General features: G+C 44.1%; 2 protein-coding genes across 3 annotated transcripts; one reads left to right on the top strand and one right to left on the bottom strand.

The window, feature by feature from the left end:
• Positions 1-1,015: 1,015 nt before the first annotated feature.
• On the top strand, positions 1,016-3,229 carry MRPS25 (mitochondrial ribosomal protein S25). Its single transcript, XM_059715915.1, has 4 exons — positions 1,016-1,200; positions 1,282-1,388; positions 2,454-2,541; positions 2,868-3,229. The coding sequence occupies exons 1-4, from the start codon at positions 1,067-1,069 to the stop codon at positions 3,058-3,060; spliced, it is 522 nt and encodes a 173-aa protein (XP_059571898.1). The 5' UTR covers positions 1,016-1,066; the 3' UTR covers positions 3,061-3,229.
• Positions 3,230-4,273: 1,044 nt separating this feature from the next.
• Positions 4,274-27,347, bottom strand: RBSN (rabenosyn, RAB effector). 2 transcript variants are annotated; one of them, XM_014605545.3, is made up of 12 exons: positions 27,244-27,346; positions 26,541-26,793; positions 19,457-19,600; positions 17,938-18,038; positions 17,240-17,285; positions 16,969-17,130; positions 15,804-16,045; positions 14,713-14,783; positions 12,102-12,188; positions 11,403-11,505; positions 10,881-10,976; positions 4,274-7,925 (listed from the first exon to the last, which is right to left on the bottom strand). In XM_014605545.3, the coding sequence occupies exons 2-12, from the start codon at positions 26,701-26,703 to the stop codon at positions 6,789-6,791; spliced, it is 2,352 nt and encodes a 783-aa protein (XP_014461031.2). In that variant the 5' UTR covers positions 26,704-26,793; positions 27,244-27,346; the 3' UTR covers positions 4,274-6,788. The 2 variants fall into 2 exon arrangements, with proteins under 2 accessions (XP_014461031.2, XP_019355232.2); XM_019499687.2 differs by lacking the exon at positions 10,881-10,976 and having other exon boundaries at positions 27,244-27,347.
• Positions 27,348-27,366: the final 19 nt, after the last annotated feature.

Here is a 27,366-nt window from a genome sequence, read left to right as displayed (position 1 = left end):
GAGGCTGTGGTGGGGAGACAGCCGGGGACGGCGAGGCCACTTTCCCGTCTCTCTGTTGTTCACGTGTCCCAGCAGTTGCGCCAGGCAGTGTCCGCTGGCTCCCTGGACTCGGAGGGCCAGTGGGCACTGTCCAGTGTGCTGTGCACCGTGTTGCCCCTGCGGGCACTCGTCTTTAACTACGACCTTGACTCCCATCCCCGCTTGGTTCTTCTGTTATCCTAAGTGATTACTTCACACGGACCCAATAGTCCCCTCTGATCACGGGGAGGGGGCATAACTTGCGCTGTGGCCCCGCTATGTGACACGGCGGGATGCTCTCGCCCCTTCGCTCGGGGTCAGACCCACGCCCTGTTTGGGATCAGGATGGGATTGTTCCCCATGGTCAAGCTGGTGCAGACTAGAGGGTCGCTTTCCTCTGCAGCCGCGCACGGCCTCTGCCCAGGGTCGCCCCGGCACAGGTGAGCGCCCGTCCTGCGCGCGGGGCTGTGCCGCTTCCCCTGGCAGCGCAGGCCGTGACGTGGGTTGGCCTTTTTTTTTTTTTTTTTTTTTAAGAAATGTTTCACGTCCCAGCCGAATTAAATCTGAATTTGTGAGTCAGCCCAGAACGGTAGGTGGCCCCACGCCCGGCGACACCCCCACCAACCCCCGCGGCTTCAGGTATTTCCAGTCTCTTGGCGGGCGTCCGGCCTGGAGGGAAAGGCAATCAGGACGCCTAGGAGAGAGGAGATCTTTTAATAGGCCGACAACGGTAGTGCAAAAAATGAAACCCCATTTCTTCCCTTGCTAACGAGCGCCGCGCGGCGCGGAGCATCGAGCTGCACGGCGCAGGCGCGAGGAGCGCGGGGACGCGGCGCGGGGCGGGACGGGGCGGGGCGGGGGATCGAGCTGCACGGCGGGGACGCGGGGCGGGGCGGGGCGGGGGATCGAGCTGCACGGCGGGGACGCGGGGCGGGGCGGGGCGGGGCGGGGGATCGAGCTGCACGGCGCAGGCGCGGGGACGCGGGGCGGGGGATCGAGCTGCACGGCGCAGGCGCGAGGAGCGCGGGGACGCGCCGCCGCCGCCGCCATGCTGATGAAGGGCCGGTTCCCGATCCGGCGCACGCTGGAGTACCTGCGGAAGGGCGAGGTGGAGTTCAAGAGCGCGGTGCAGGTCATGATGGTGAACTACAACACGCACGGGCAGCTCAGCGAGGGCGCCAGGTAGGCCCCGCTCCCCCCGGCCGGCCTCGGCCCCGGCCCCGCTCCCCCCGCCCGGCCTCACGCGCCGCCCCGCGCCCGCAGGCAGTTCGTGTTCTTCACGGTGCCGCAGCTGCAGTTCCGCAACCCGCGCGTGCAGATCGTCATGTTTAGGAACTTGACCCCGTCGCCCTTCCTGCGCTTCTACCTCGGTGAGTGCGGGGGGCTGCGGTCCCTGATGGGGGTGGCCTTGGGGTTGGGGGATTAGGGTCCCTGATTGGGGGGGGAGAGAGTGCAGCCTTGGGGGATTAGGCTCCCCAAGGGGGAGGGGGAGAGTGTGGTTTGGGGGATTAGGGTCCCTGATGGGGGGGTGGTTTGGGGGGATTAGGGTCCCTGATTGGGGGGAGAGAGTGCAGCCTTGGGGGATTATGGTCCCTGGAGGAGTGCGTGGCCTTGGGGGATTGGGGTCCCTGATTGGGGTGGGGGGAGGAGGGGAGAGAGTGCAGCCTTGAGGGATTAGGGTCCCTGATTGGGAGGGGGAAGAGTGTGGCTTTGGGGGATTAGGATCCCCAAGGGGGGGGAGGGAAGTGTGGTTTTGGGGAATTAGGGTCCCTGATGGGGGGGTGGCCTTGAGGGATTAGGGTCCCTGATTGGGGGGCAGAGGGGGGAGAGAGTGCAGCCTTGGGGGATTAGGGTCCTTGACTGGGGGGGGGGCAGGAGATCCTGGGCTTGGGGATTAGGACCCTGATCAAGGGGGAAGTGTAGCTGTCAGGCCTAGGTCTGGGTTCCTTTCCTGGCTCCTGCACCTGATCACCTGTGTCATCTTCAGCAGGTCACTTTCTCCTCCCCCCACTTCGTCATCTCTTCCCTGGCAGCAGCTGGCTGAGGCTGGAGGCAGGGCAGCCTGGCACCTGGGCGCCCAGCTCTTTCAGAAACAAACTTTCCTAGGCCACAGCCTGCTTTGCCAGGTGCTGTAAGCAGCCTATAGAGAGGAATGGCCTCCTTTGCAAAGTGCTTTTGAGATCTCCTATAGCACTCGCCCATAGTTCTATGTATTCCTGTAAGAGAACATAATTTGCTTGCTCTTTCAAAACTGCTCTATACTGAGATGATTTTGTTTCTACCAACAAGTGCTGCATGGTAAGATCATGTTATAGCCAAGTGCTTTCTGCAGTTTTTTCATTGCTCCATGCCTTCAGACACTTATTCCAGACATGCAGAACAAAGTTAAGCAGTCAGTCATCTGGTGAGACCCTCTTCTTTTCCTGTCTTTGCAGAAGATGGCAAGCAGGTCTTGGTTGACATTGAAGAGAAAACCAACAAAGAGATAACTGAGCACATTAAAAAAATCTTTGGTAAAAGCATGTAAGTAAATGCATTCCCAGACTCAGGCCCAGCTTTCGCTTGGATGGATCTTCAAGGCACCACTGTATAGTCTGTTGGCTTGATGCTGGGGAAGCTAACCTGATGCTGAAAGGGGAGAGAAAGGTGGCTGACAAAGTTGCTCAAACCTAAAGAGCAGGGCTGTTTCCACAGACCAGATCTGTGTATTGGAAGTGTTGATGTGCAGTGTTTCCCTGTGAAACTTTACTGCTTCAGTCTGTGAACAAAATGTTCTTCCTCTGTTTAAGCACCTGGGCAAAGGGAGGAGAAATCACCTTGTTAGTAGCTGATGGGCTTTTCTTTTCTAGAGAAACTCTCGAGAGAGAGCAGCAAGCAAAAAAGGTCTTACATCCTGCCACCTTTGGCCCCAAGAAGTACCACTTGCGTGAATGTATGTGTGAGATTGAAGGCCAGGTGCCCTGCCCAGGAAGAGTGCCACTACCCAAGGAGATGACAGGCAAATACAAAACAGCAATGAAAGCAGCAGCTGCTAGTAAATAAGTTATGCAGTTCTGCTGCCCTTCAGGCTTCCTAGAGAGGAAACAAACTGGACTATAGTACCTGATCAGCCTTGCTTTCCAAGAGGTTGGTCCCAACCAGAGAGGTAAAAATTCATGCTTATCACTCAAGTGAAAGACAATATTTTAATAAACTTTTCTTTGAGACTTCATTCTGTTCCAATTGTGGTAAGAAGTTTTTCCAGCCCATATTAATTTTGCCATCTATACCTGGCATGCTTCAACATTACTGTTTATGCCTCGGTAAAGGGAGCATATCATCTCATTGAAGTTCTTCTGGCTTTAGCTGGTCTTAAATCAAAGAACTATGTTCTAGTCCTGTTTTTGAGTACAGTAACTTTTTTTTCCCTGTGACCCTAAATAATTTCCAGCAGTAAAATGGGAAATTTCAGAGTATCGCTGCCTCCAGTAACTCACTTAAAAAACAAAATTTGCAGACCCCCACCCCCCCAATCTAAGAGTTTATAGCATTGTTAAGACAGTTCAGTTCTCTGTGATCATGTAACATGTAGTCATTCTCATCAGTGAGACTGGTATGATGAAGAAAATGAAGACTAAAAGATCATTTTTGCAGAACTAAATCTATGCCAATGGTTCTAAACCTGTGGTTTGCAGACCCAGGGGGTCTACATACTGAGGGGTCTTCAAAAGGTGTAAGCATAGGTACTGACACTTTCAATCTTTTACCTCAAAGGGGCCTGTGCCTCCAGCTAAGTTTCTGCAAATGAAAAAAGGTTGAAAACCACTGCTCTAAGCAAACTCATGTTTGCACTATATGTGAAGGAACAATTACTCCAAGGCTTGGATCAGCTGTCCATAAAGATGCTAGCCAACAAGCCAGTCACCTCTTCAATCTGACTGTAATTGCATGACCCCATAACATGGAGGCAGCACTATAAGTTTCTTTTCCATGACTAGTGTGTGAAGTAGAATTATTGTACATATAAATTGAACTGAAAAGTAATTTCTTAACTACATTCATACTGTGGCAAGAGATGTAATGTAATCAGCAGAAATGCAACTACATTTAATTTTACTGGGAAGCAAGGATATAGATTCCAAAAGAAGATGCCATAAAATGGTGGCATGTTAGAGACTACAGGCTAAAGAACTATTAGCAAATTTGACCCTTGGTCACATCCTCTGAATTAAAAAATCCCCACTTTAAAAAACACTTTCCACCTACCACACACACAACAAAATAAACATGTTATTTTATTTAGTTTCTTTACAAAGTTTCAGTATAGAGTAGTGCATGCAAGTTTAACAAATGTCAATGCTAGTTATTTCACTTAATGGTAGAATGTCTTCATTCTGCTTTACAACATGATCTCTGTAGCAGTCCATACACAGCCATGAGGTTTTCACTTTGGAGATCCGTCACTTTAACATAAGAGATCTAGTCTATTCGTTTAACATGGACCAAGATCATGAGGTACACTAGTATGGTATGTTATCTGCTTGTAAAAATACATGAAGTTACAAGTACAATAAGTATATGTAATTAGTGTGTTAGACTATAAAATACAAACAAGGCAGGATATTGGCAACAAGGAAGAAAACCACTATTTTCAAATGTAAGAAGCTGAAGTCTCTGAACCAGTCATTTCGTCTTGAAGTTGAGAACAAGAGAAATCGTGGGCCAGAACCAGTCCTGTTCTAATATGAACAGTTCAGCGTTGGATAAGTAACTGTTTAGTAGTCCCCCCCCCCCCTTAAAAATGTAAACCACTTTGCAGATTGATTAAACTCAAAGCCAGCCGTGATGTACATTTCTCTATGTTGATGAACCCTGCGCTGCCACCCCTAGAGGTACCACAAAGGATTTCTGAGATATGGATGCATTTCTCACACCTACAAAACAATTCAGTTACATTGGGTTTAACCCAGTGCAAAATGCAGTTAAATGACCCACAGAGACCCAAACTCCAATTTTAATGCCACAACCTGTAAGTGCTCAATTTATAACTGCAGGTTTTGGGTGCTACTAGTTTGTTTGTTTTTTTAAGAAAGCCTGCCTTCTATGCAACTGCTCTAAAATTACTGTTTAAATTAGTTACTAGCCAAGTGTCCTTAAGGAAAAAATACGGGAAGATACCCTGAACCCGATTGTGAATTTTAGGCAGGAAGATAATATTTTTAAAAGGTGTAGGTTAAAGTGATGCTCAGGTTAGAACCATGCTAGCCCAACTATCAGAAATAAAGTTAAAAACAATATCGCGTCCCACACCCATTCATATCTGCAAGTTTGTGCACTAGTAGTAGTGTCATGTGGCGTGGTCCACCTGAACAACTCTCTATTTCATCTTTAAAACCCACATTCATTTTAGACCAAAAAAGACTTCCACATACAGGTGCCTCAAATGAAAAAATCTAAGTCTAAAAATGTGGAAGACATCGACAAACAGGATGCATTTTTTTCAGAGATACAGGCTGTTGCATCTCCCATTGAAGCAAATCTTGATGTAGGTACTAGAATTTAGGTGTCTAATTCTGGGCATCATTCACACGGATCCTAACAAAGCCTCATCTGCTTGGTAGTTAAAATACATTCATTCTTCTTAGGCATGGCAGTTGAGTTTGATTCATATTCCCTTTAAAAGGAAGTAAGTCAGGTCTCAAATCAAATGGCTGAAAGGCATTATGAATCCCAAACTTTGTCCCAACTTTTTCACCATATTCCAGTACAGCAGCTTTTCAGCTTTCCCATTGCACGCAAGGTTTCTGTCCCTGGAGTGCTACATAAAAAAGGTTCCAGTCTCACAGGTAGGACACACATGATCATTCTGTCACCCACAGATTAAAGGAATGTGCAGCTTCCAAAAAAGTCATTAGGAATTCAAAGTTTTCCTCCACAGAGCTTGAAATGGTGCTGCTGCGCTCCTCCTAAATGGGAGAAGCTAGATTTTTATTTCTCTACAGGAACAGCTCTCCCCTAAACACAGTTCAGACCTCTATTTTTTTACTACTGTCATTTGGGCCCAGAACAGATGTAAGTAGCTAAAAAGATGGAGAAACAAAATGGCAGCATCAAAGCTTCCCTGGAAATTGTTATAAACAAAAAAAATTACACTTAGGGGATCACTTATGTTCTCTTATATCCCTAAAATCCCTTTAAATGTTTGCATTGCACAAATTGTTCAAAAGCCTTGTATTTTGCAGCTTAAAGAACTGTAGCAGCCTGCTTTTTAACAGCACTTTCTTCTACAATATGAAGGCATTTTAAGCTAGCCTCACTTGCATTATTCTTAGGGGACAGAGATGATGCATAGAACTTTTAGGTACTAGTTCTGGTTTTGTGTTAATTTGAAAGTCCAATCTATAATATTGCAACAAAATCAGAGGGAAAGATAGCAGTCGGACTTCTATGTTGTCAGACTTCTCAACCACTGGTTTCCCCACTGGCAGTTTGTAATTTGACCAGAAATAAGCATGTGATAGGAATAATTAATGTTTAAAAATGTGGTTGTAACCAAACTAATTTAAAAATTCTCATTTAAAATGTCTGAGAACAATAGCACTAGCATCCTTCCTCATTTTCATTCCCCAAGTCTGAATAGTAGTGGAAACACCTAAACAAAAAGTGCATAAAATTCAAGATTTTCATAATTCCCTCTTGTAACCTGTGCTCCTTATTTATAATTCCACTTGTTCCACGCACCAGCATTAAACAGTGGACTAGCGAGTTATTCTTCTGTGAAGATACTAGTTTCAGCAGTTGGATTTCTCCTTTTGCTTTGCCAATGTGCGCTTCAGGTCCTTCAGGTTCTCTGTCAGTACCTCCACTTCATCCATCCGTCCACTATGTTTGGCATCAAAGATGTAAGCCTTAATATTATCTATCTGTTGGAGAAGCAGTTCTTCTTCTATGACTTCCTCCCCCGAGATCTCCTCATCATCAACTTCAAAGGGATTGGTGGAGGATGACTCAAATGGATTCCCAGAATTCTGAAAACTCCTACCCTTTTGAAACGGGTCTCCATCACCCTTAAAAGGGTTTGGAGAACTCACAGCTGCCCCATTTGTTTCCTCATCTTCCTCATCATTTTCAAATGGATTATATTCTTTTTTATCATTATACAGGGCTTTGGTGGGGAAAGACATCACTTGAGCAGCGTCTTCAGCAAAACGGTTGGTAGAGTCTTCATCTATTAGAGTAGTAGCTGCCTCATCTTCAAAAGGGTTTAGAGATGTCTGATTTTGGTCTCTGTCACACTGGGAAGCTTCTCCAGTTTTAATTGAGAAGACTGTTTTCTCTTTACTTGCCAGTTGTTCAGCAGCGTTCGGAGAAGGTGTTTTGGAGCTGGGGCTGCTTTTGATTTGAGTGGTATCCAAGTCCAATATATGCGCTATCAGGTTCCGATTTTCTTTCCCAACCTCATGCTGGTGCTGCTTTATTTCTCTGAAGTCTAAGGAACGTGTCCTTAAGTGCTGAGACATTGCTTTGTGCTGCTCCCTTTCCCACTCCTTTTCACAAAGGACCTGAAGTTCTTCCCTCTGCATTTCTTCCTCCTCAGCCTGCCTTTTAGAAAGCTCGATAGCTTTCTCAGTTTGCTGTTGATCATACTCATCCTGAAGTTGCCGCAGGTTCTCTTGTAACATACGGACCTCATCTATCCGATTAGCTGCCTTTGCTTGCTTAATAAAGGATGTAATATTATCAATCTGCTGGAGCAGGGGGTCTGCTATCTCCCTTTGGTGAGATACACTGGATGTAGGCAACCAACCTTCAGATTTTTTTACTGTGGCCTTCTTTAGATGAGGTACCTCACCATTAAGTGCAGCTGAGGATCTGGAGACCATGTCTTTCTGTTTTTCCTCTTGTTTTCTCTGTGTTTCAAGTGCTGCCTAAGACAGACAAGATTTAAAAGGGAACACCATGAGCTTGAGAACTCTTCCCCCATAAAATCTTCTATTTACAGATACAATCAGCACTCAAGAGGAATACAGCTGAAAGGAGTTAGCTGCTTTTGGCTGATTTCTGAATTTGTATCACAGTAGAGCCACCTTGTAACAAAACAAAACAAAAAAATCTTTACAAACAGGGGAGCCACAAAACCATCAAAAATAAATTATAAAGAGAGTGGGATGTATTCAGTTTGATGGTTGCTCCATCAGAAACTATTTTAAAATACTTGTACAAATTTGACAGTGTCCATTTAAGAATTCTACAGCAGACACAAGTCTTAAAATATTTCAGTAATGTCTTTTTTTATTTCATGTCAACATTATTCGGAGTATAGGAACAATGTAAGAGATGCATCATCTATTGTATTAGGAGTCATCTATAGACTCACGGCAAGAGAAAAAATGTGAAGGAACAAGACAAGCTACTTGTGTTCTGTGCAAAATCGAGCCGGGTAAGACCTGCAGCTGTATCTACACATATGTACTTAGTCACTCCTCCCTCATACACACAAAGTAGTTATAAACATGCTGCCCTGTAATTATACTTGGGACATAGCTTACACTGATGAACACCATCTTCTGTACAGTGATGGCCTATTAGAGGAAATTAAAACATCTTCCCCCCCACTCAGAAAATGTCTTTAGTTAAATTGCATGAGGCTTGCAATGCTTACACAAAGCAATTGAAGGCACTTCTTTCACCTCAAAAACCTCCTCTTTTAGCTAGCTTCTAGATGGGGGTGGCCCATAGGCTGGATCTGGCCTGCCAAGGCCATTCTATCCACCCCGCAGTGCCTTTCCAAAAAACAATTATTACCAGCCCACGGCTGCCCCTCAAAGCTGGTGGGAGGTGAGCTTTCAGAGGTCATGCGGCATTGGACCAGGCAGGCTCTGTACTTCCACCTCTGTGGGCTCACAGCACTCCATCTGGGAGCCCCATCTGGAGGCACAGTGCAGTGGTGCATGACTGCAGAGCTGGCAAGTGGGGAGGGGAGCTACTGCCTGCAGGAGCAAGGGGTTGGGCAGGGGTAAGTGGGGGTGAGCCACCCCACCACAGCACACAGCCCCCACTGGTGGTGGCAGCAGCAGCAGCAGGCCCTCAGGGTACTTCTGGCCTGCAGCAGGCAGAGCCCCCCCAGTTGGCACACTGCTCAGGCTGAATCCCAGGAGCTGCACTTGCGAGACAGAGCCCACCCAGCCTGGTCTGCTGGCACACGCTTTCAAAGCAGACCAGGCTAGCTCCATACCAGCACATGGGGCTCCTGGCACTGCAGGCAGGACCCATGCGCCATCGAGCCAGGCCAGACCAGCTCTGTGCTTCCACATGGGGCTTCCAGCACTCCAGTGGCAAGCTGCATGTAGAAGCACGGAGCCTGCCTGAGCCAATACCATGCGACTCCCTGCAGTTCCTGGTCTGTGCACCATTTGGCTCCATGCTGCCACGTGCAGCTCCCAGGATTCAGCCAGAGCCCCGTGCCACTGGGGAGCTCTGCTTTCAATGGGCCAGGAGTGGGGCCAGGAGTGCCCTGAGGACCTGCCACTGCTGCTGCAACCAGCAAGGGCTGTGTACCATGCAGGGTGGGGAGGGGGACCCACCCTACTCCCCCCACCCACATTCCCACACCTCCCCCCTTCACATTCCCACAACCACCTCATACCTGCCCACACACATTCCCATACCCCTTCAGAACCCCCCAAAGCCACCGCCCCCCCCACAATATATGAGAGTAAGACTTTATTTTGAGCTATTATGAAATCACCTCTACACACACACACACACACACACACACACACACACTAAAACACATGTAAATCAGGACAAAAATATTTTTTTAAAAATAATTATATGTTATAGCAGATGTTTGATTTTTAGTGTTTGATTTGGGGGGAGGGTTTAATCCAAGATGGCAAACCCCCCTCCTAAAAGAAGTACTTCTGGTGGCAAAGGCGAGGGATTAGGGGTGGAACTTTAGTCCCAAAATGGCAATCAGAGGGAGGGTCAAGAGGCAGGGCTCCCTTGAGGCCCTCAGCAGCTCACCAAAAGTCATTAAGTGGCACTCCAGCTGAAATAATTGCCATCCCCTGATCCAGATCATTGTGCAAAGATGTCCCTACGTCCCATTCCCCTTCCCTCCCCTGCAAAGTTCACATTATAACCATTTCCCAGAAAGAACTAGGCTTCCTATTTCAGAAAATGTTTGAGTTCATAATGACAATGAGATGTTTTTTCTTGACTTCATTAGTACTTGCAAACATCATGTTTGAAATACAACTCAAACTCCATCAGAGCCATCTATATTCATCTTTACCTACTCTGGCAGAGTTTTATATAGAAAACATACAACTCTCCTATCCCTTCTGATGTCCGGATTCACTTATAAAACATGCATTATGATGAACCTGCGCACAGAGCAGTGCTAAGCTGACTTGAAAATTAAATTGATCAAGCCTCTTCCTGACAAACACTTTTGTAACGGATGATCACACAGCATTAAAAGAGTCATAAATAGAATAGATAGAAATATCATCACACACAGTATATTAAGCCTTTGAACAGAAGATAAATGTGCCCCAGCTCAGGCAATTGCACCAAAGAACTGAAGAAAAAGGACTCATTTTTCCATTTACTCCTCCTTCAAAATACACCCCATGGTTCTTCTCAGCTACTGACCCCATCCTCCCAACAGCCATCTAGTCCCCCTGCAGAAGGAATCCTAGTCCATCCAGGTCCCTAAAAGCTATTTTTAAAAAAGCACCTAAGTGCTGTGAAAAGTTATGCAATACACATTTTTGCACTGAAGTACAAAGCAGCATTTAAATGAGCAGGCACAAACTGGTTGCAGAAGTAGACCCTCGTGCACTGAAAGTCAGGCTCACACCTCTAGCTGCCCTTACCATTTGCAGTTTTCTCTCGAGCTCCTGTTTTCTTTTTTCTTTTAGTTCTTCGTACCGGTCTTTGGTTGGCAGGGACATCAGGCCAAGCAGTTTTTCCTGGAGAAAATTATCAGTGTACACAGCACTTCCCACTGCTAACTGCCCATTTCCATGTACCCCAGAAAGACACTTCTTCTAACTAGTCCTGAACACATACAAGAGACACTGTCCATCTACACTGTGGTCATAACTGTGACTGCAGCTCCTCAAGGCACACCCAGGATAGCTTTAAACGATCTAGTTGAAGTGCAGTCACCAGTATGGCTGCAGCAGCAGAGGTCAACATAGAATAAAACTGATCCAAGGCAGATACCGCATCTCTCTTCTGCCCCCAACCTCCACGTTCTTTCACAGCTAAACTGCTAGGAGTACCCAAGCATGCTAGTTTAAAGCTAGCATGGGGCTATCTACCCTTTTTGCAGTCATACTTCTTGTAAAGAAAGTACACCCGACAGGGCAGTGTGTAGTATGTGCTTGGTTTACCTGTACAAAAAGTGTAGCTGAGTATCTGATCATTCGTTGAAGTTGTAGTGTTTTGGGATGTGGTTGGGGATCTTCATTCAAACCTAGAGTCAAAATCTTCTTACTACATTAAAAATAAGCAATTAAGCACATGAGTGCAAAAAAAAAAAGAAGGGCCAACACTGAAAAATTCAAAGGATGCTGGTTTTAGCAGGGCACTGTCAACATGCAGACAGAAGCGGGATTTCTCTTCACATACTCTTACAACTGACAATTCCTCTAACTGAAAAGTTTAGAGAAAATTACTTTTCACTTTGCTGATTCTGTGTAGTTGCTAGCACCCTAGGTATGGTCACTTTCACTATAACTTCCTACAGGCACAGGTTGGGAAACAAGCGTGTAAAATCACAAAAAGTGACAGGAGGCACAGAAACAGCATCAAGCCGTTTTAAAATTGAGTGGGCAAGCTACCTGCATCTCTTTTGACTTAAGCAGACACTTGCAGCATGCATAAGGGGTTCCCATAAATGTAAACTGACCGTAGGGTTTTGTTTCGGTTTTTTTTTAATATTCCCATTCAAAGTCTACTAGAACAATTTCATTTTTGCTGTTTCATAAAGTTTCTATTTGATATAATTTTCATTAAGTCTTGGACACTGTCCTGTTAGGTTAGGCCATCCACTAAATTAAGAGATACCTCTTAAAAATATTCTTCCTTACCTTAAGGCATCTATTAACTCATATACTTTTTGGATTTCTATCCTCAGGTCATTCGCATGTTCAAGACTGTAGGTGGTCTCTCCCGCACTAAGAAAGAAATATATCTGTGAATACACTAAGGAAGTGCTGTCCAACTTTTAAATGGTAGCTCCTCTCTCCCCAGAAAACACTGCTCACAGGCATGAGTTGTGTTCTACCCCACCCCCCAGTCCCCCAAACACACACTCCACACTGTGCAGCCTCAGACTCATTCTCACCTCCCTGCAATGCACCACATCACATCACGTGCTGCAGCTGGGGTTTCAGGGTTGCTGCATCCTGCCTCCACCCCAGAGCGCACTGCAGCAGCAGCCAAAGCAGTGGGGAAGAAGTGAAGGGACAAAATAAAACTGTGGGAACCCAGAAGTTGCAACTTGGCCACTCTCGGGCCCCACGCAACCCACAGGCCACCACCTGGATAGCCCTGCAGTCCTGCCAACAACAGATACGCTAAGAAAAGTTACTGCAGAAGATGTAAGATTTACTAAAAGGCTTTACATTCAGAAATACTATATTCACTATCTTCCTTTCTGCCACTGAGATTTGGCTATAGTGAAATCTGTGTCAAACATCTACCTATCCCGAAAAAAGTTGCAACAGGAAGCAGCAAATCTAAGTATAGATATTTCTAAAGCATTCCTACCTAGAACTTAACTGCCTGACTTTGGTACCATACAAAAAACTAGAACTCTTGGTTCCAAAATTATACCTTTTATAATAGGTATAATTTTCCAACCAAGAGTTCTAGTTTTTGTATGTCTTCTTGTCTCAGACCAACATGGCTACCAAGTACACCCCTGACTTTGGTACCGACTCATGGTCCATAAGAATGCCTCAAACAGTTAATGTCTCATTTAAGGCACATATATGGAAACTTCTCTTCGATACAGTAAAAGGCAATGGTATATTTGCAAATGCTAACATTTCACACAAGGCTACTGTGATTTTACAAATAAGAGTTCTCATCTGAAGACTGTATGCACACTACACTACATTTGGCTAATCCGTACACCTAAGAATTCTTTTTTTCCAATTAAACAGTGTCACAGTGATCTCTCACTATTAAAACACTCTTTTTTTTAAATTATGTTTCAAATTTTAGTGTCTATGACTACCATAAATAATTAAATCAGCACTACTGTTCAGAAAGCAGTTACAGTATTTTGGGTGCTACACCATAATTTAATAAGAGCATAACACCACCTCCTAGAACATCCTAAATACACAGAGTAATGCAAGATCTTTGATTTATCACTGAGTTTGAGAGTTTATTTGCCAATTTGCAAAAATTCTAGGCTCTATAATGGATCTTCCTAGTCATTAATGCAAGTTTGTGAGGTTTTATACTGTACTATATTTTTAATATGCACCACCAGGGAATCCAAGTATTGCCTCGTGAGTTGTCTAGGCACAAAAGGTAAACACAGTAAGCCAATCTGAACAGGGGAATAAGCCTCAGGAGGAACTCTTGGCATCACCTATTAAATATATGATGAATCAACTCATTTGGCTTTTTGAATTTTTAAATACTGAGCATGGAAAGAGTGCAATAACAATCTCTCTTTGTAGCTCTCAACAGCCTGTCACCAGAGGATCGCAATGCTCTTCACAAAGATAAGTAAAGACAATAGGTAAATTAGAAGAGATGACCTTGCACAGCAAAAACACTGTCTAGGGCTGAGCTTTGCCACTTTTCTGCACTGTTGGTTCCCAAATGCTTCCAGAGCAGCTCAAGACAATATAACTGGGCTAAATAATAGAAATTCAGCTTATTTCATACCCCACTACCCCTCTACTAGAATACTCCAAATCTATTCCCTATGCAGCTTCCTTCTCCGCCTTGTATCCTCCATAAATCTATTTATTCCAGCTAAAATGTCAATGTTGACCCCCAGCTCTCTGCAACCAAGAAATGTATGACCGTCTCTCATAAATTTTTGTTTCTCAGTAACTCAGGTCCTACATGACCACATTCTGTACAATTCCTCCTACACTGAGGAGCATCTCTTTTTGTATTATGTCTGGTCTAAAATCCAAGCCCTTTGGGGAAAAAAAACCCTAATTTTTAATTTAACTGTCCAGTGCCCTGCAGCATTAGAAAATGAAATTTGGACTTTACTGAAGTCAGTGGCAAAACTTACACTGAGCAAAAAGCAAGAATTTCACCCATTCTGCATAGGGTTTGAACTGATATTCTATACTTTCCCCTCGTTCCCAGAAACATGTAACAATTTAAAACATTCTACACCCCAATGTTGTGGCCAAGCATGCTTCTCTGCACCTCAGTCAAAAATGTGAACTTCAGATAGTCCAGCTGTCTGTGGGAAAGCCTACCAGAATTGCAACAATGAAACCCATCAAGTCTAATGTAAGCACTGATGGCCCAGGACATTTACTAGCTTAGTTTCTGCCACAGATCTGGATACAGTGAAATTCTCACTGTGTATTGAGGGGTTTAGTACAGATTAAGAGATCTTCCTTTCTGTGCTATATGGAGGAGGTGCTTAGGGAAAGAATCACAGATATGCAAAAAAATAAGCACAAAACAATAACAAGCAGACAACAGACTTACTTTAACGATTCTGCTGTCCTTATGTATTCCGGGGCCTTCTGATCAATCTTCTCCATGCAAAGTCTGAGTTTCTTTTTTAAATTCAAAAAAAAAAAAAAAAAAAAAAAAAAAAACCAATAAAAGTTGACAGGTTAACACACAGAGACTCCATTAGTTCTACACATTGATTCTCCTCATGCAACACAGTAGCAGTGTCATTTGTATGGCATTACATGGTGCTGGTCTATGTCTAACTGACTATGGATGAAAGTTGTCAAATTGGGACTCAGGACAACGTTGTCCCCTGTTTATGCTCAGCCCAGATAGAGGGGGAGGAGTAGGGGAAGATTCTTTATATTGCCCTATCATTGATCTCTTAAGTGTAGAGGCCATTTCTTAGAAGGAGTAGCTATTTAAAAAAAATAAATAATTACTGTGATCTCGTCAAGCCACTGGTCTCTCTGAGAAGACTACTAAGGAAGGCCCTTTACTGCTGACTGATTTGGTATTTTTTTGCAGGAACATCCTACTGTTTGTTGGAAACTCAACTAAAATCTCTGTCAACCCATTGCACAGATACCTTGAAAAGCCACCAGATGGCTTTCAATTCTTATTCATCTAGGCTCTGGGCTCAAATGCATTCCAGAAGCAAAAAAGCTCAAGCCATATCTTCTTACTGATTTCTTAAGCTGGTCAGGCCAGCTGCCTCTAGTCTCTATAAAAACAACTAGATGAAGTCTAATTTTGTACAATCTACTTATGAAGTGCAGATATATGAGCATTTGCAAACCACATTTCTGTTAAATCCCTTCTATGTGCAAACCCACCCTAGGAAGACCAGAATTTGGGAGGTGCTTCAAGTATCTTTTACAGTTTAGAAAGAAAACAAGTCACAAAGTAAGATGCTTCTCAACTCAGGTGCACACAAGAAGTCAATAAGTACAGAGCACACTATATAGGACATCAAGTGAAGCCGTCTCAATACCCAGTATTCCAAAGTTTCACTGATATGTGAATGGGCCAGGGACAAGGAAAGACAGAATAAGATAAGGACCATTTGGGGAGCACTGCCGATGTACCGACTCAGGGGAAGTATAACAGGTTAAATTTACCTCATAGAGTTTCACAATTTCTGGAGTAAATTCTCTCTCATCAATCTGTTGCTCTCTTTTCAGCAGGGTGCCTTTACAATGCCTACAGCAGCGGATTCTATCATCATCCTTCTCATCAAGAACTGAGCTCACGCTGCTTACACTGCTAATGCTGCCACGACGGGACCCCTGGATACTGTTAGGTGAAGAGTTTGGGCTGGTGTGAGAGGCTAAGGCCTCTTTGCTGGCACTTGTGAGTTTGCCTGAAAAATCAAACACAATTCAGTAATTATCACGGAACTCAAAATACATTACAAAGTTCAGCAAATTAAGCCTACCAACATTAGATCCAGGTAAATTCAGGCACAGATTTTAAACAGTTTGCCCAAGGTCAGAGGGTCAATGACAGTGAGGACTGAAATTAGTCTTTCTTGACTTCTAATTCCTAGACCTTGCTCCCACCTACCAGGAACAGCATCTGGTAGCTTTGGTTGATCAAGACAAGCTCCTGTTGCAGCCTGTTTGCCTCTCCTCACTAGTTTTACTGGTTAGAAAGCAGGAAGAAGAAAAGGGGTGATGGTGCTATGATGAATTCAGCCATTAAAGCCAGAATGGAACATTTAAATGGGGGTTATTTCTATGGAGAACACAATGTTTCTCTCATGCTTCCAACCAAAAATGAAAGCTGCCAATATTAAAGGAGTCCTTCAGGTAACCAAGAAAGCTGACAATGCCAACTGGAGAAAACCAATGACAGGAAAGGAACAACCTGGGGAAAATAGAAATGAGAACCTCAGACTGACAATCAATCTTGGTAGTTATGCTTACAGATAAGCCTGTATTCTGCCATTATAGCACTCTGCTTCCTTCAATACTAGGAGACACTAACTGTGGCCTTAACATTCCAGTACCTCTTTCATGGTCAGTTCTTCATGGATTATATAAGAGGTTAAAGGAAGAAAAAATTTTAAAAGGGAAATTGGGGAAGAAGTCACTGCTTTTGGATCTGGCAATGAAAACAGACATTTATGGGGAACTAACTCCATTTCCTAGTGGGACACGCTCCAAAACAGCAGTAACTTCTCCATAACTGCTTTCTACTGCCTATACTCTAGTGGCACAAAAACTAAGACACTGTTTGTGTTCCCAGACAAAGCTAGGACTGTCACCAACCTATTGTACTCACTTGCCAAAGGAAGGGTGACAAGCTCCATACATTTCTTGCACATGATGGACCCACAAAGACGGCAGTGGTGACGTCGGTTCCGAATGCTGAACTTGTTACCACAGTCCGGGCAGAAAGGGACATCCTGATCACTGACCCAAGGCACAACAGATTTCTCGATTGCTATCACAGGGGCAGGGGAGGGAGAAGGGCAAGAAAACACTTTGTAGAACTTCCGTGAAATGTAACATTTGGTTAAAAGCAAGTTAGTATGAGGTAAGCTTGTACCAACCTCTTATTTTAGCTGATTCTGTATTTGCTCTGTCAAATGACGTCAGCTGGCAGAAAGTAAGCAAAAATTTAGAAGGTAAATCTCACAAAACATTAAAAATGCCATGCATAAACCTTGTGAAAGCAAGAATCCCAACAGGGTCCTCTTGGGTTCTAAAAGGTAATCTGTTCTTTAAATTAATCTTTTATATAATCTTTCCCACTTTACTAGAGCAACATTAGCATACACAACTCTACAAATAAAAGTCAGGACCCTGAACTGAGAAGGTCACATAACTTGAACAAATACAGTATCCTGGGTACTGCTGTAATCTCCATCAGTGCTGTATCTACGCAAACATAGTTAAATCTTAAAAGCACACAACAGTGGCTATAATAAGAAAACATTAGGTACCTCCCTCCAAATATAGCAGACAGAATTGGACGAGACAAGGGAAAGTTATAGCATTTAAGGAGATGGACGGTCGCTGGTGTTGGGGTAGCAGAAAGCTATTTAAAGTATATGGAACACAATCTAAGAAATGAATGATCTGTACAGGACTGAGCCAAGCACAAGGCATGAAAGAAAGCAATGTGCAAAAAACATTTACAGTTTAAGTGCCAACATTTCTAATGCATTATGAACAGTGCCCCTTCAACTGCAAACAGCTTTACACCCTGCATTCAGTAGGTTTATAGGAAATCAAGGAATAAATTTACCTTCTCTAACCTGATTATTAATTTATTGACTTCGACAACATAGTGATCAATCCTGGCTGCTCGGTGTTTCTTGAAATCTGAAAGATGGCTCCTCATGGCACCTGAACGAGAAGAAACAGATCAGGGAAGCCTTCAGATTCAGGCATTGTTGAAAGGGAGCCTCAGTCTCTTCTCACTGTTTCTCAGTATCAAATAGGGTTTTAAAGACAAATTGGAATCCTATGTTTTCACAGCAGTGCCATGAATATAAATGTAGATTAAAGCCCAATCTCGTGGCTGCTTTCACTGACAAGAGTACTTTAATTTTAGCCACTGAAACAACAAGCATTACTTTAACAACAACAGCAGGAAGGAAAAAAAGCCTCCTGCTATTACTCTCTCCATCTCACAATTACTAGTCGACAACAGCTTACTTAATGCTACATTTTCAAGACCCACCGTCTAAGTTAGTAACTGCCACTGGCACGAGAAACAAAGCTATGAAGTGCACACAGCTGCAGTTCTTCCAGATTTTCATTTTCCTTTTTCCCGCCTTAAAGGATTGAAAAATGACTGCCAAATATGAAAGCTCAGCCCAAATAAACACCTCAAAAATGTGAAATTCAACACTGTACAACTTGGTTTTTTAGTGCTAGTTCACATTTTATTCTCAAAGTTATGGACAGAATGTGAATTAATAATTTTTCTTCTGCTACAATATTAAAATGGAAAAAGAAATTAATATTGCAGTCTGACATTACAAGTATTTATAAATGTACAGCAGTTTTTATTGCTGCCCCTCCTACCTCTAACTGAGAATCAACAACCTGGTACAAAACACAGGGCTCATTCTGAAGCTGGTTATAGAAGCTTGGGGATGGAAGGGAAACTGAATCCACTCTCCTGCAGCAGCACACAACCATATCATACAGTACTTTTCATAAACCAGTTTGAACAGCTCTCAAGTTTTGTCCCAACTACTCCTATGGGAAGACTGTTCCAAACCTCACTTCTCTGATAGTTAGAAGCTTACTTACCAGCCTAAATGTATTCATGGCCGATTTATACCTCAATGCCTTGCCGCTGAAATGGTCAAAATTCTGAGCTCAACACAATGCATCGTGGAGTTTACATCGGGACTCTAAGCCAACTAAAGGGACTGAGTCCCACTAGTGCCATCAGATTTCCTAGGATCCTAGGATCCAGTAGTAAAAGTGCTCTCAATCTTTGCCAAGCAGCCTGCCTCTAACACGACCCAAACCAAACTCCAAATAAGCCATACAGAAACACTGGGAAATTTTTAACCCGGATCCACACTTTGTGGCTCAGACATATCAAGTAGTAGTGGGTTTTTTTTGTTTTTTTTTTTTAAACATTACTCAAAAGACTAAGCTAGTTTAATAAAAATGACCCCCACTCCACACAATGCAGACCAAATTCTAAGCAGATTTATAATCTGTGCAGTTCCACAACAACTACATGGGTTGTCCTGAGTTAACAGCACACTGGTCCCCACTACACAACTTTCCCGTCTTCTTACCTAGTTCTTGGGGCTCCCACATGTATGGGTCCACTCCGCCATAGCTGAATGACTCATATCGCTCCTGAGACCCAGCATCAGCTCGGTCATCACTTTCTCGTTTCAACAGTTTCTTCTTGGCTTTTTTAGCCTTTTGGACCAGACCTGGAAAACAGATCAAACGCTAAGTAGGCAGCTTCTGAGCACAGTTCACTTAAAATCACAGTAACATTCCTCAGCTCTTTCAGCACATCCAGTTCTCTTTTTAAGCAAATTTAACATGGACTTTGTTCCTATACGAAGACAAGGTAGCCGGTTGTCTAGAATTACACGTCCTTCTGTCAGGCAGTAGTTGGGTGGGACGACTGACATCAATTGGCAGCACCTGGACCTCCCAGCTACAAGTGCAACAGGACCAGTCATTACTTGAAACATCAAGAAAAATCCCATCTAAAAGCAGCTGTTAATTAAGAGATCGCTACATCAGGTCCAATCCTGTAGTATACTTTCCAGTACCTTGGTTCCCAGTGATTCTGTTGGGATTTAGTGGGATTAGTGCGACAGACTCAAGGCAGAGAACTGTGTCTATAAACAAAGCTTTCTGATCAGAATCTAGAGAAAGCAACAGAAAATGACCAGCCAATGGCTTATTGTTCCATTAGGCATTACAAAGGCATTTGCTTTAACACAGGACTGCCTTTACTGCAGTACCTTTGTTTCTGAATGTTGTGCTTACAAATAGTATTGCTTCACAGTACTTCATTATGCCCACTCTGCACAAAAGCAAGCAAACTAAACAGTCATTTAGAGAGACCACAGCAGCGAACATGGTTTAGATAGCAATGCATTCTGTCACGTTACTTCAGACATGTTAGAGGAAGAGGGGCATGGTCCAGCAGACCCAAGCAAAGGGCTGGAAATCTGGAACCCCATGTTTTCTTCCCTGTTGCAATATTTGCCTCTAAAATCTTGGCAAGGCATTTTAACATTCTGCAATCAGCTCCCCCTTCTGTAAAGATATGGGAATACTTACCCACCAGCTCACAAGGGTGTTATGAGGATTAATCAGATGTACGCAAAGAGCTCTAACATTGAAAAAAATCACTTCATAAATGCCAAGCAATATAACAACATAATAAAGGTAAAATTTTTCTTACTTGGCCCAGTCTGATGGAAATAAAATTCTGTCAGTTAAACTATCAGCCTAATTATCAGTAGCTCACAGGAGTACCCTGTACCCTGAGGCAGACATATTTTTCACATATTTTATTGGTGAAATAAAAAGCAATAGACAAAGAACCAGATGAGAGAACATTTGAAAAAAATGTAATACATCTAATTCATTAAGGAGCCATTAGCAAGCAGGTAAGCAGTCCCATGAGGACACAGCAAACCACAAACTAGAAGGCACTATCATGTGCGTATTCTAAATGGACCATCTCACATGTATTCACTGGAAAGTAGTATCTTGTCTTTTCAATAAACAAAGTCATAAATAAGGGATCTGGTTTTCTCTGTTTAAAAATTGCATATTCTCTGATTTTAAAAGAAAGAAAAGAAAACCCACAAATTCTCTGATTTAAAAACCCAAAATCCACAATTAAAATGAAAGGCCACTATATAGATCTCAATTTAACAATTGAACACAATGTTTTATCGATATATTTACAATTTTAAAGCAATTTGGAAGCTCACCTTCAGGGCTCAGTACTTGGGCCGGTACTCTTTAACATCTTCATTAACTATCTGGTTTCGGGAGTCAGATGCGAACCGGCAAAGTTCGCGGATGACACCAAATTATGGGGGTGGGCGGTCACACCGCAGGACGGGCTGGGGATATAGGCCAACTTGGACATGCTCTCAAGGTGGGCTGACCAAAACCTGATGGCCTTCAATATAGAGAAGTGTAAAGTGCTACACCTCAGTAGGAAGAACCTTCAACCTACTTACAGACTCGGCAGTGCTACGCTCGCTAGCACCACAACCAAAAGAGACTTGGGGGTCTTGACTGACCACAAGATGAATATGAGCTACCAATGCAATGCTGTGGCTGGCAAAGCAAACCAAACTCTGGCATGCATCCACCAATACAGCTCAAGCAAAACCAGGGATGTCATCCTCCTGCTTTACTGGACCCTGGTGAGACCGCAGATGGAGTACTACATCCAGTCTTGGGCTGTCCCACTTCAGGAGGGATGTGGAAAAGCTTGAGAGAGTCCAGAGGACAGCCACTCATATGATCCAAGGCCTGAAGGGCAGGCCATACAAGGAAAGGCTGAGGGATCTAGGACTCTTCAGTCTGGAAAAGAGAAGGCTCAGGGGGGACTTGGTAGGAGCCTACAATTATATAAAAGGGGTACATTAGGACTTGGGAGAACAGCTGTTCACCAGAGCTCCCCAACAGATAACAAGCTCCCCAAGGGATAACAACCACAAACTCCAGGAAGGCCAATTTAGACTAGATGCATGAAAAAAGTTCTTTATGGTGCGAGTGTCCAGGGTCTGGAGCAGATTCCTCCCAGAGGTGGTGCAGGTACCTACCCTGGACTCTTTCAAAAAACATGTGGATGTTTTTCTTGCTGGGGTCACTTGATCCCAGCTGACTTCCTGCCTAGGCAGGGGGGCTGGACTCAATGATCTCATGAGGTTCCTTCCAGCCCCTAATGTCTACGAAATCTATGAAAGTCTACCAGTGCCTCAATGACTATCATAAAATAAATTCTAAGTACCTATGAATTTTGATATTTGATTTTGGGTTTTTTAATCATGGAAAATCAGGGCTCCCCCTGCCCCTTTCACTCACCAGGATGCAGATATAGGCCCCTCGCTCCCCACCCACAGCCCCCCTGGCCCTGCCAGTGTCCCTCACTCCCCACTCATAGCCCCCCCCACCACCAGCCCTGCCAGAGGGGGCCCCCAGCTGCCAGAGCTACAAGGCCAGGGACCTGGGTGCACAGCTCCCTTTCCCCCGCAGCTGCTGTGGGGGAGTGGAGCATGGAGCCCAGCTATCCCTCCCTGGCAGGCAGCACAGGAGAAAGGGGGGTGGGTGCAGGCTATCCACTGTGGGCTCGAGCTCCCTGCCCTGCTGCCCTCCTCCAGGTCCTCTACAGAAAACAGAAAAAACAGATCCCTGGTCATAATATAGGTCATGCCATCCTTGCCTGGACATTTTTGCTAACAGATATATATTAAACAGTGATAACAAAAACAGCCTGAGTTACCACCATAAGCAGTTCCTCACTACAAATAAGGAAGCACAAAATAGTTGCCATTTTTAGAGAAAAGGAAACTCGGTCACCCTGCTGAGATTTGATTTTTCAGGCCATGAGTTTGCCTGTAGCATGACTGATTCACCCAAGTCTACATGAATGCCTTATCTTGCTCAAAATGTTCCAGTTTCATGAGGATATTAACTTCCAGGAAAGCCCATGTTAAAAAAAAAACAAAAAAACTGATAATCAAGCTAACATACCATATTTAGCTGTTAAAGAATACTCCACAATACAAATCCACCACATAAATAATAGGTGCAACAAGTCAAAGCTACTATACCATATTTACTAAAAATGGAAAACTGATGCGACAGTCTGATAAGTTTTTATGTTTTTTAATATAAGTATGTCACCATGCCATACATATTAAGGATGTACTCTGTTTTCTACCTTGTTACCAGTTACCAACACTAACTCAGTTAAAATTTACTTAGATTCCATGCTATGGCTATATGGCCTAAAACAAAGGCAAGAGTAAAATTTGACCTCAAACTCTCAAGGAGACAAATAGCTTGCGTCTGTCATGAAGAATTGAACATATTTTTGCTGATTAAGCAACCATCTGGCCTTTTTATTTTGTTCTAGAAATCTCACTGGGAACGCTATAATTGAATGGTTTTTCTGCAATGGATGATGTATTTTTCATATAATACCAGTCTTCTGCAATATAACAAAGTGGGGTTCCACAACGTTTTGCAGTAAAGGCTACATTATTCAGCCTTCTGCACAGAGGGCTTTTTTGTTAAGAGTATGACACAAGGTAAGAAAACCTGCTTTACTGTAACAAATGCCTTGTACTATACAAAACTGATGAAGCCTCTTTGGGTCAAGAAACAGGTGCATGAAAAAGCCCCTTTCCCTTTTCTGCTGTACACCAGAGATTACACAATGTTTTCCTAAAGTGGACCTCAGCCTCAAAGAGAGAATGCGACACTGATATATAATAATCACACAGCAAAGGTAGTCTCATTGAAGTCAGGCTTGGGAGTAAAGATATCATAAAAAGCTGAGAAATTCTCTCTTCTCATGGACCACTTGTGATTTCAATCATGACAGCAGCCTCTCTCTCCTCATTCCAAATCAAGTAGGCTGCTTACAGACATTAAAGAAAAGAAAACAAAACAAAACGGGGGGGGTTACTTTAAACTCTATGCGCCCCCATGCCGAGCCCAGCACATGCCCAGAAAAGGCATCATATTAGCTGATGGGCAAGCCAGGTGCAACTATATAGATCGGGCACTTTAGTAGGGCTTTTTGGTGCTTTTACCTAATAGCTGATTGAATCAGCTTTAGAAAGAAGCACCAAAAAGCCCTGCTGAAGTGCCCAATCTATACACATGCTGCAGAGCTAAGTCGAAATAACTGCCTCTTGTGGTAAACCAAGTTTTTGGGAGCTTTTTTCCACATCTGTCAGCACCCATAATGTCTCTGTGGAAACCACACCAAGTACTGACAAAGTAAAACAATATTAAGAATATATTCTTCAGCAGTTTATTGTGTAAAAGTAAGTGATATCTCCTTAGCACCAGCCTATTCTCCACAACCAACAGGAAACGTTTCACAGACAACAGGCTTTAAAAATCAGCTTTGCACACTGACAGTATCAGGGAGACCCTTGCCTCCTGGAGGGCAAGGGTCTCCCTGATACTGTCAGTGTGCAAAGTATCAGGAGTTTGCACACAAAAACTCAAGGAGTTTTGTTTTCTGAAGTGTTAACATATACAAGAACCTAGAAATAACAAACATCTGGAGCTTAATGCTGCCAGGTTCCTGGCTACCACAGCTCCTTGAAGCCAATGAAAGTGGAGGGTGCTAGTTTTCTTGCTGGAAGCACTCAGAACCTCACAGAAGCTTGTTTGTTATTATAGGGGAGAGGAAGCAAGGTTGAAAGTTGTCCTTATGTGACACTGACAGACCCATGAGGGATCCCCACACTCCTTACTTGTCACTGTCCCACATTCAAAATTCCCAGCAAGGATATTCCCTCCAATTCAGACAATATCTTAATCATCCGGAAGTTCTCAGAATTGTTAAGTGAACCAGAGAAATAAGGATGTAAATGGCAGCAGGAGCTACGTATTTCCAATATGTTGCTCCTCTCAAGTTTATTTTTGGTTTGTTTGTTTTTTCAGTCTAAAGCCAAGAGAGTCACATGGCATTAACGCGGCTCAGGTAAGAGTCTTCTGTCTTACCAACCTGCAATTAGACACAGTGATGTCAGCAAGAAATTGCTTAAAATACTTCTGACGTGCAACGTGAATGCTACATTTATTATAAAAGCCATCTTGTTGGTTTTTATGCTAGGATGAGTTTTACTGGACGTGGTTTGAATAAGACTGCCAGGAAAGCCAGGAAATAAAAACATCTTTCAAAAATGTAGATTTCAAGCTGCTATTTTTTTTTTAATACAGTTACAGCATGAAATTCTAAATTAAAGGCCGTGGTAGAATCCAACACTGAGGTGTTTGATATCAAAGTGTTGAGGGGGCTCGCAAAATCTAATCATTTTCTCTCTTAAAACAGGGAAAATGATATTGGTTCTTTGGTATGAATATTCGATTGCAGACTCTGCAATTAAGGTATTATAGCGTTGTTTTAGCCCACAAGAAACAGAGAGAAAAACTGACCTGTATGTGTTACTTAATCAAGAAGACAGATCTACTGAAAAAGCTAAGTAGCAGCCAAAAGTGGCGAAAAGTAAATTAGATTTATAAAAATGTAACTGTAATAAGCTTATTAAAAAGCAGAACAAGTGAGGACTTTTTAAAGAGTAAAAAAAATTAAATACATATCAGTGTCAAAGTGCCCTTTTGACAGGTCCTCATAATTATATTAAAAAAGCAGTAAATATTCAAGATCAAGGAAAAACAGCTAAGCCTCTTTCTAGGAAAACGCACAAAACAAAATAACTGTTTCTGCATATTTTATCTAAATTTAACAGCATATATGCAAGGAAGCTATGAACTGAATCTTTTGCCGTCTCCAAATAGAAAACCTTTTACCATCTCCAACTAAAAAAAGTGTTCTAAACTTTGCAGAAGTGTGGTATAAACCCAGACAAATTACGCAGCAACAAAGGGGCTGGTAACTGATCAGTACAAGCTTCCCCACCTTCTAGTCAATTGACAAATTCATAGACTAGTCTTCAATCCACACCCCGGGAATTTACATAGATAACTCCTATTATATACACAGGTAACTCCTATTAGCGCAAACACCAATTCTCTCTTTACTGAGATTAATCACAAAAAACAAAAGGCCAGTATATTTCCATTTTGAAAATATAATACAGTATATTCAAAATGGAAATACTGGCCTTTGTGACTGAAGTCAGTAAAGAGAGAATTGTTCGCACTAATAGGAGTTATCAATGTATATAATAGGAGTTATCTATGCAAATTCCCTGGGTGTCAATTGAAGACTAGCCTATGAATTTGTCAGTTGACTAGAAGGTGGGGAAGCTTGTCCTTGAAGAGAGAATTGGTGTTTGCACTAATGGGAGTTATTTATGTATATAATAGGAGCTACTTATATATGTAGTTCAGTATCTGAGAAGTCTAGTGATTTATTTAGGTGCCTAACTTCAGCCAACATGTTAGTAAACAACAACAAAAAGCTTTTCCTTAAAAATCAGCAACTCTACAGCAATTTTTTGGCCTCCCCACTCACACAAAAAATGAGCTCTCCCTCCCCCTCCTAACTCATTTTAATCAGTATTTTAGCCATTTGAAACTTCAGGCTCTTTTTCAGCGTCTGTAACACAACCGTTTGTCATTGCACGGAGTTTTACCCAAGAGCCGGACGTAGCGAAGCACTCGTCAACCGCCTCTTACTTTTGAGCTGCCCCTTGACGTCCCGGTCTTCACTCGAGTGCTCCTCTTCGTAGTGCGACTGAAGCTGATAGAAGGACTGAAGATCCTTCAGGCACAGTGGGCACAGGAAGCCCTCTCGCACCTCCCCGGGGTCATCGAACGGCGGCGGGTAGCTCGATGCCATGACGGCTCGACGGGTCTCAGCGGCACCCGACCAGGCCCGTGCTCTTCAGCGGCATCGCACCCGGGCGGGGTGCAGCATCGTCCGTGGTGCCTGGGAAGAGACCCGCGGAGCAGTTATTGTGCCCCCCACAAATGGCTGAACCAGTCACCCTCTCCCATCTGAATAGCCCGGCTGCAGCTTACAGCCAGGACCTCCCGGAGACCAGAGGCAGCCCCACAGCCGACGCGGACCTCCCGGACAGCGGCACCTTCTTCGTGCCCCCTCGAAGGTGCCAAACACGTGACTCGTCTCAGGGGGGCCAAACCTTTGCCCCCCGTGCTGGGCCCAGCCTAAACCCCAGGGGGAGGGGTCCTGCATGGGGGAGGGGCAGCGGAGCCGCCCCCACGTGCCCCCGGCCTCGCTTCTCGGCCCAGCCCCACCCCGGGATGAGGCACGGCCTGTCCGGGCCCCGACCAGCACCTCCCCCGCCCGCTGCGGGCGCCTCATGGCGCCGCCTGTGAGGAAACCCTCCCCTCCCCCCGGCCTGCGGGGGCCACTCACCTCCGGGCCCAGCGAGCGCTGCGGGGAGCGGCGCGCCGAGCCAGCGATAGCACAGCCGAGAGGGCGGGGCCGAGCGCAGGGCGCGCCGCCGAGCGCCGAGCGATGGATGGGCGCGCGGGGCAT

The sequence above is a fragment of the Alligator mississippiensis genome, chromosome 12 (assembly GCF_030867095.1).
Source record: "Alligator mississippiensis isolate rAllMis1 chromosome 12, rAllMis1, whole genome shotgun sequence".
NCBI classification, from domain to species: Eukaryota; Metazoa; Chordata; order Crocodylia; family Alligatoridae; genus Alligator; species Alligator mississippiensis.
The sequence above is the reverse complement of the archived record's forward strand: the minus strand, read 5'-3'. Positions and strand labels throughout refer to the sequence as shown.

What these genes read in the sequence shown, in the direction of transcription:
- MRPS25 (XM_059715915.1), top strand. Translation starts at nt 1,067, where the DNA reads ATGCTGATGAAGGGCCGGTTCCCGATCCGGCGCACGCTGGAGTACCTG. An exon ending in CTTCCTGCGCTTCTACCTCG is followed by an intron (nt 1,389 to 2,453) that starts GTGAGTGCGGGG and finishes CTGTCTTTGCAG; the next exon opens with AAGATGGCAAGCAGGTCTTG. An exon ending in AAAATCTTTGGTAAAAGCAT is followed by an intron (nt 2,542 to 2,867) that starts GTAAGTAAATGC and finishes TTTCTTTTCTAG; the next exon opens with AGAAACTCTCGAGAGAGAGC.
- RBSN (XM_014605545.3), bottom strand. Translation starts at nt 26,703, where the DNA reads ATGGCATCGAGCTACCCGCCGCCGTTCGATGACCCCGGGGAGGTGCGA. An exon ending in TAATAATCAGGTTAGAGAAG is followed by an intron (nt 17,286 to 17,937) that starts GTAAATTTATTC and finishes ACTTTCTGCCAG; the next exon opens with CTGACGTCATTTGACAGAGC. An exon ending in AAATTGTGAAACTCTATGAG is followed by an intron (nt 14,784 to 15,803) that starts GTAAATTTAACC and finishes AATTTAAAAAAG; the next exon opens with AAACTCAGACTTTGCATGGA.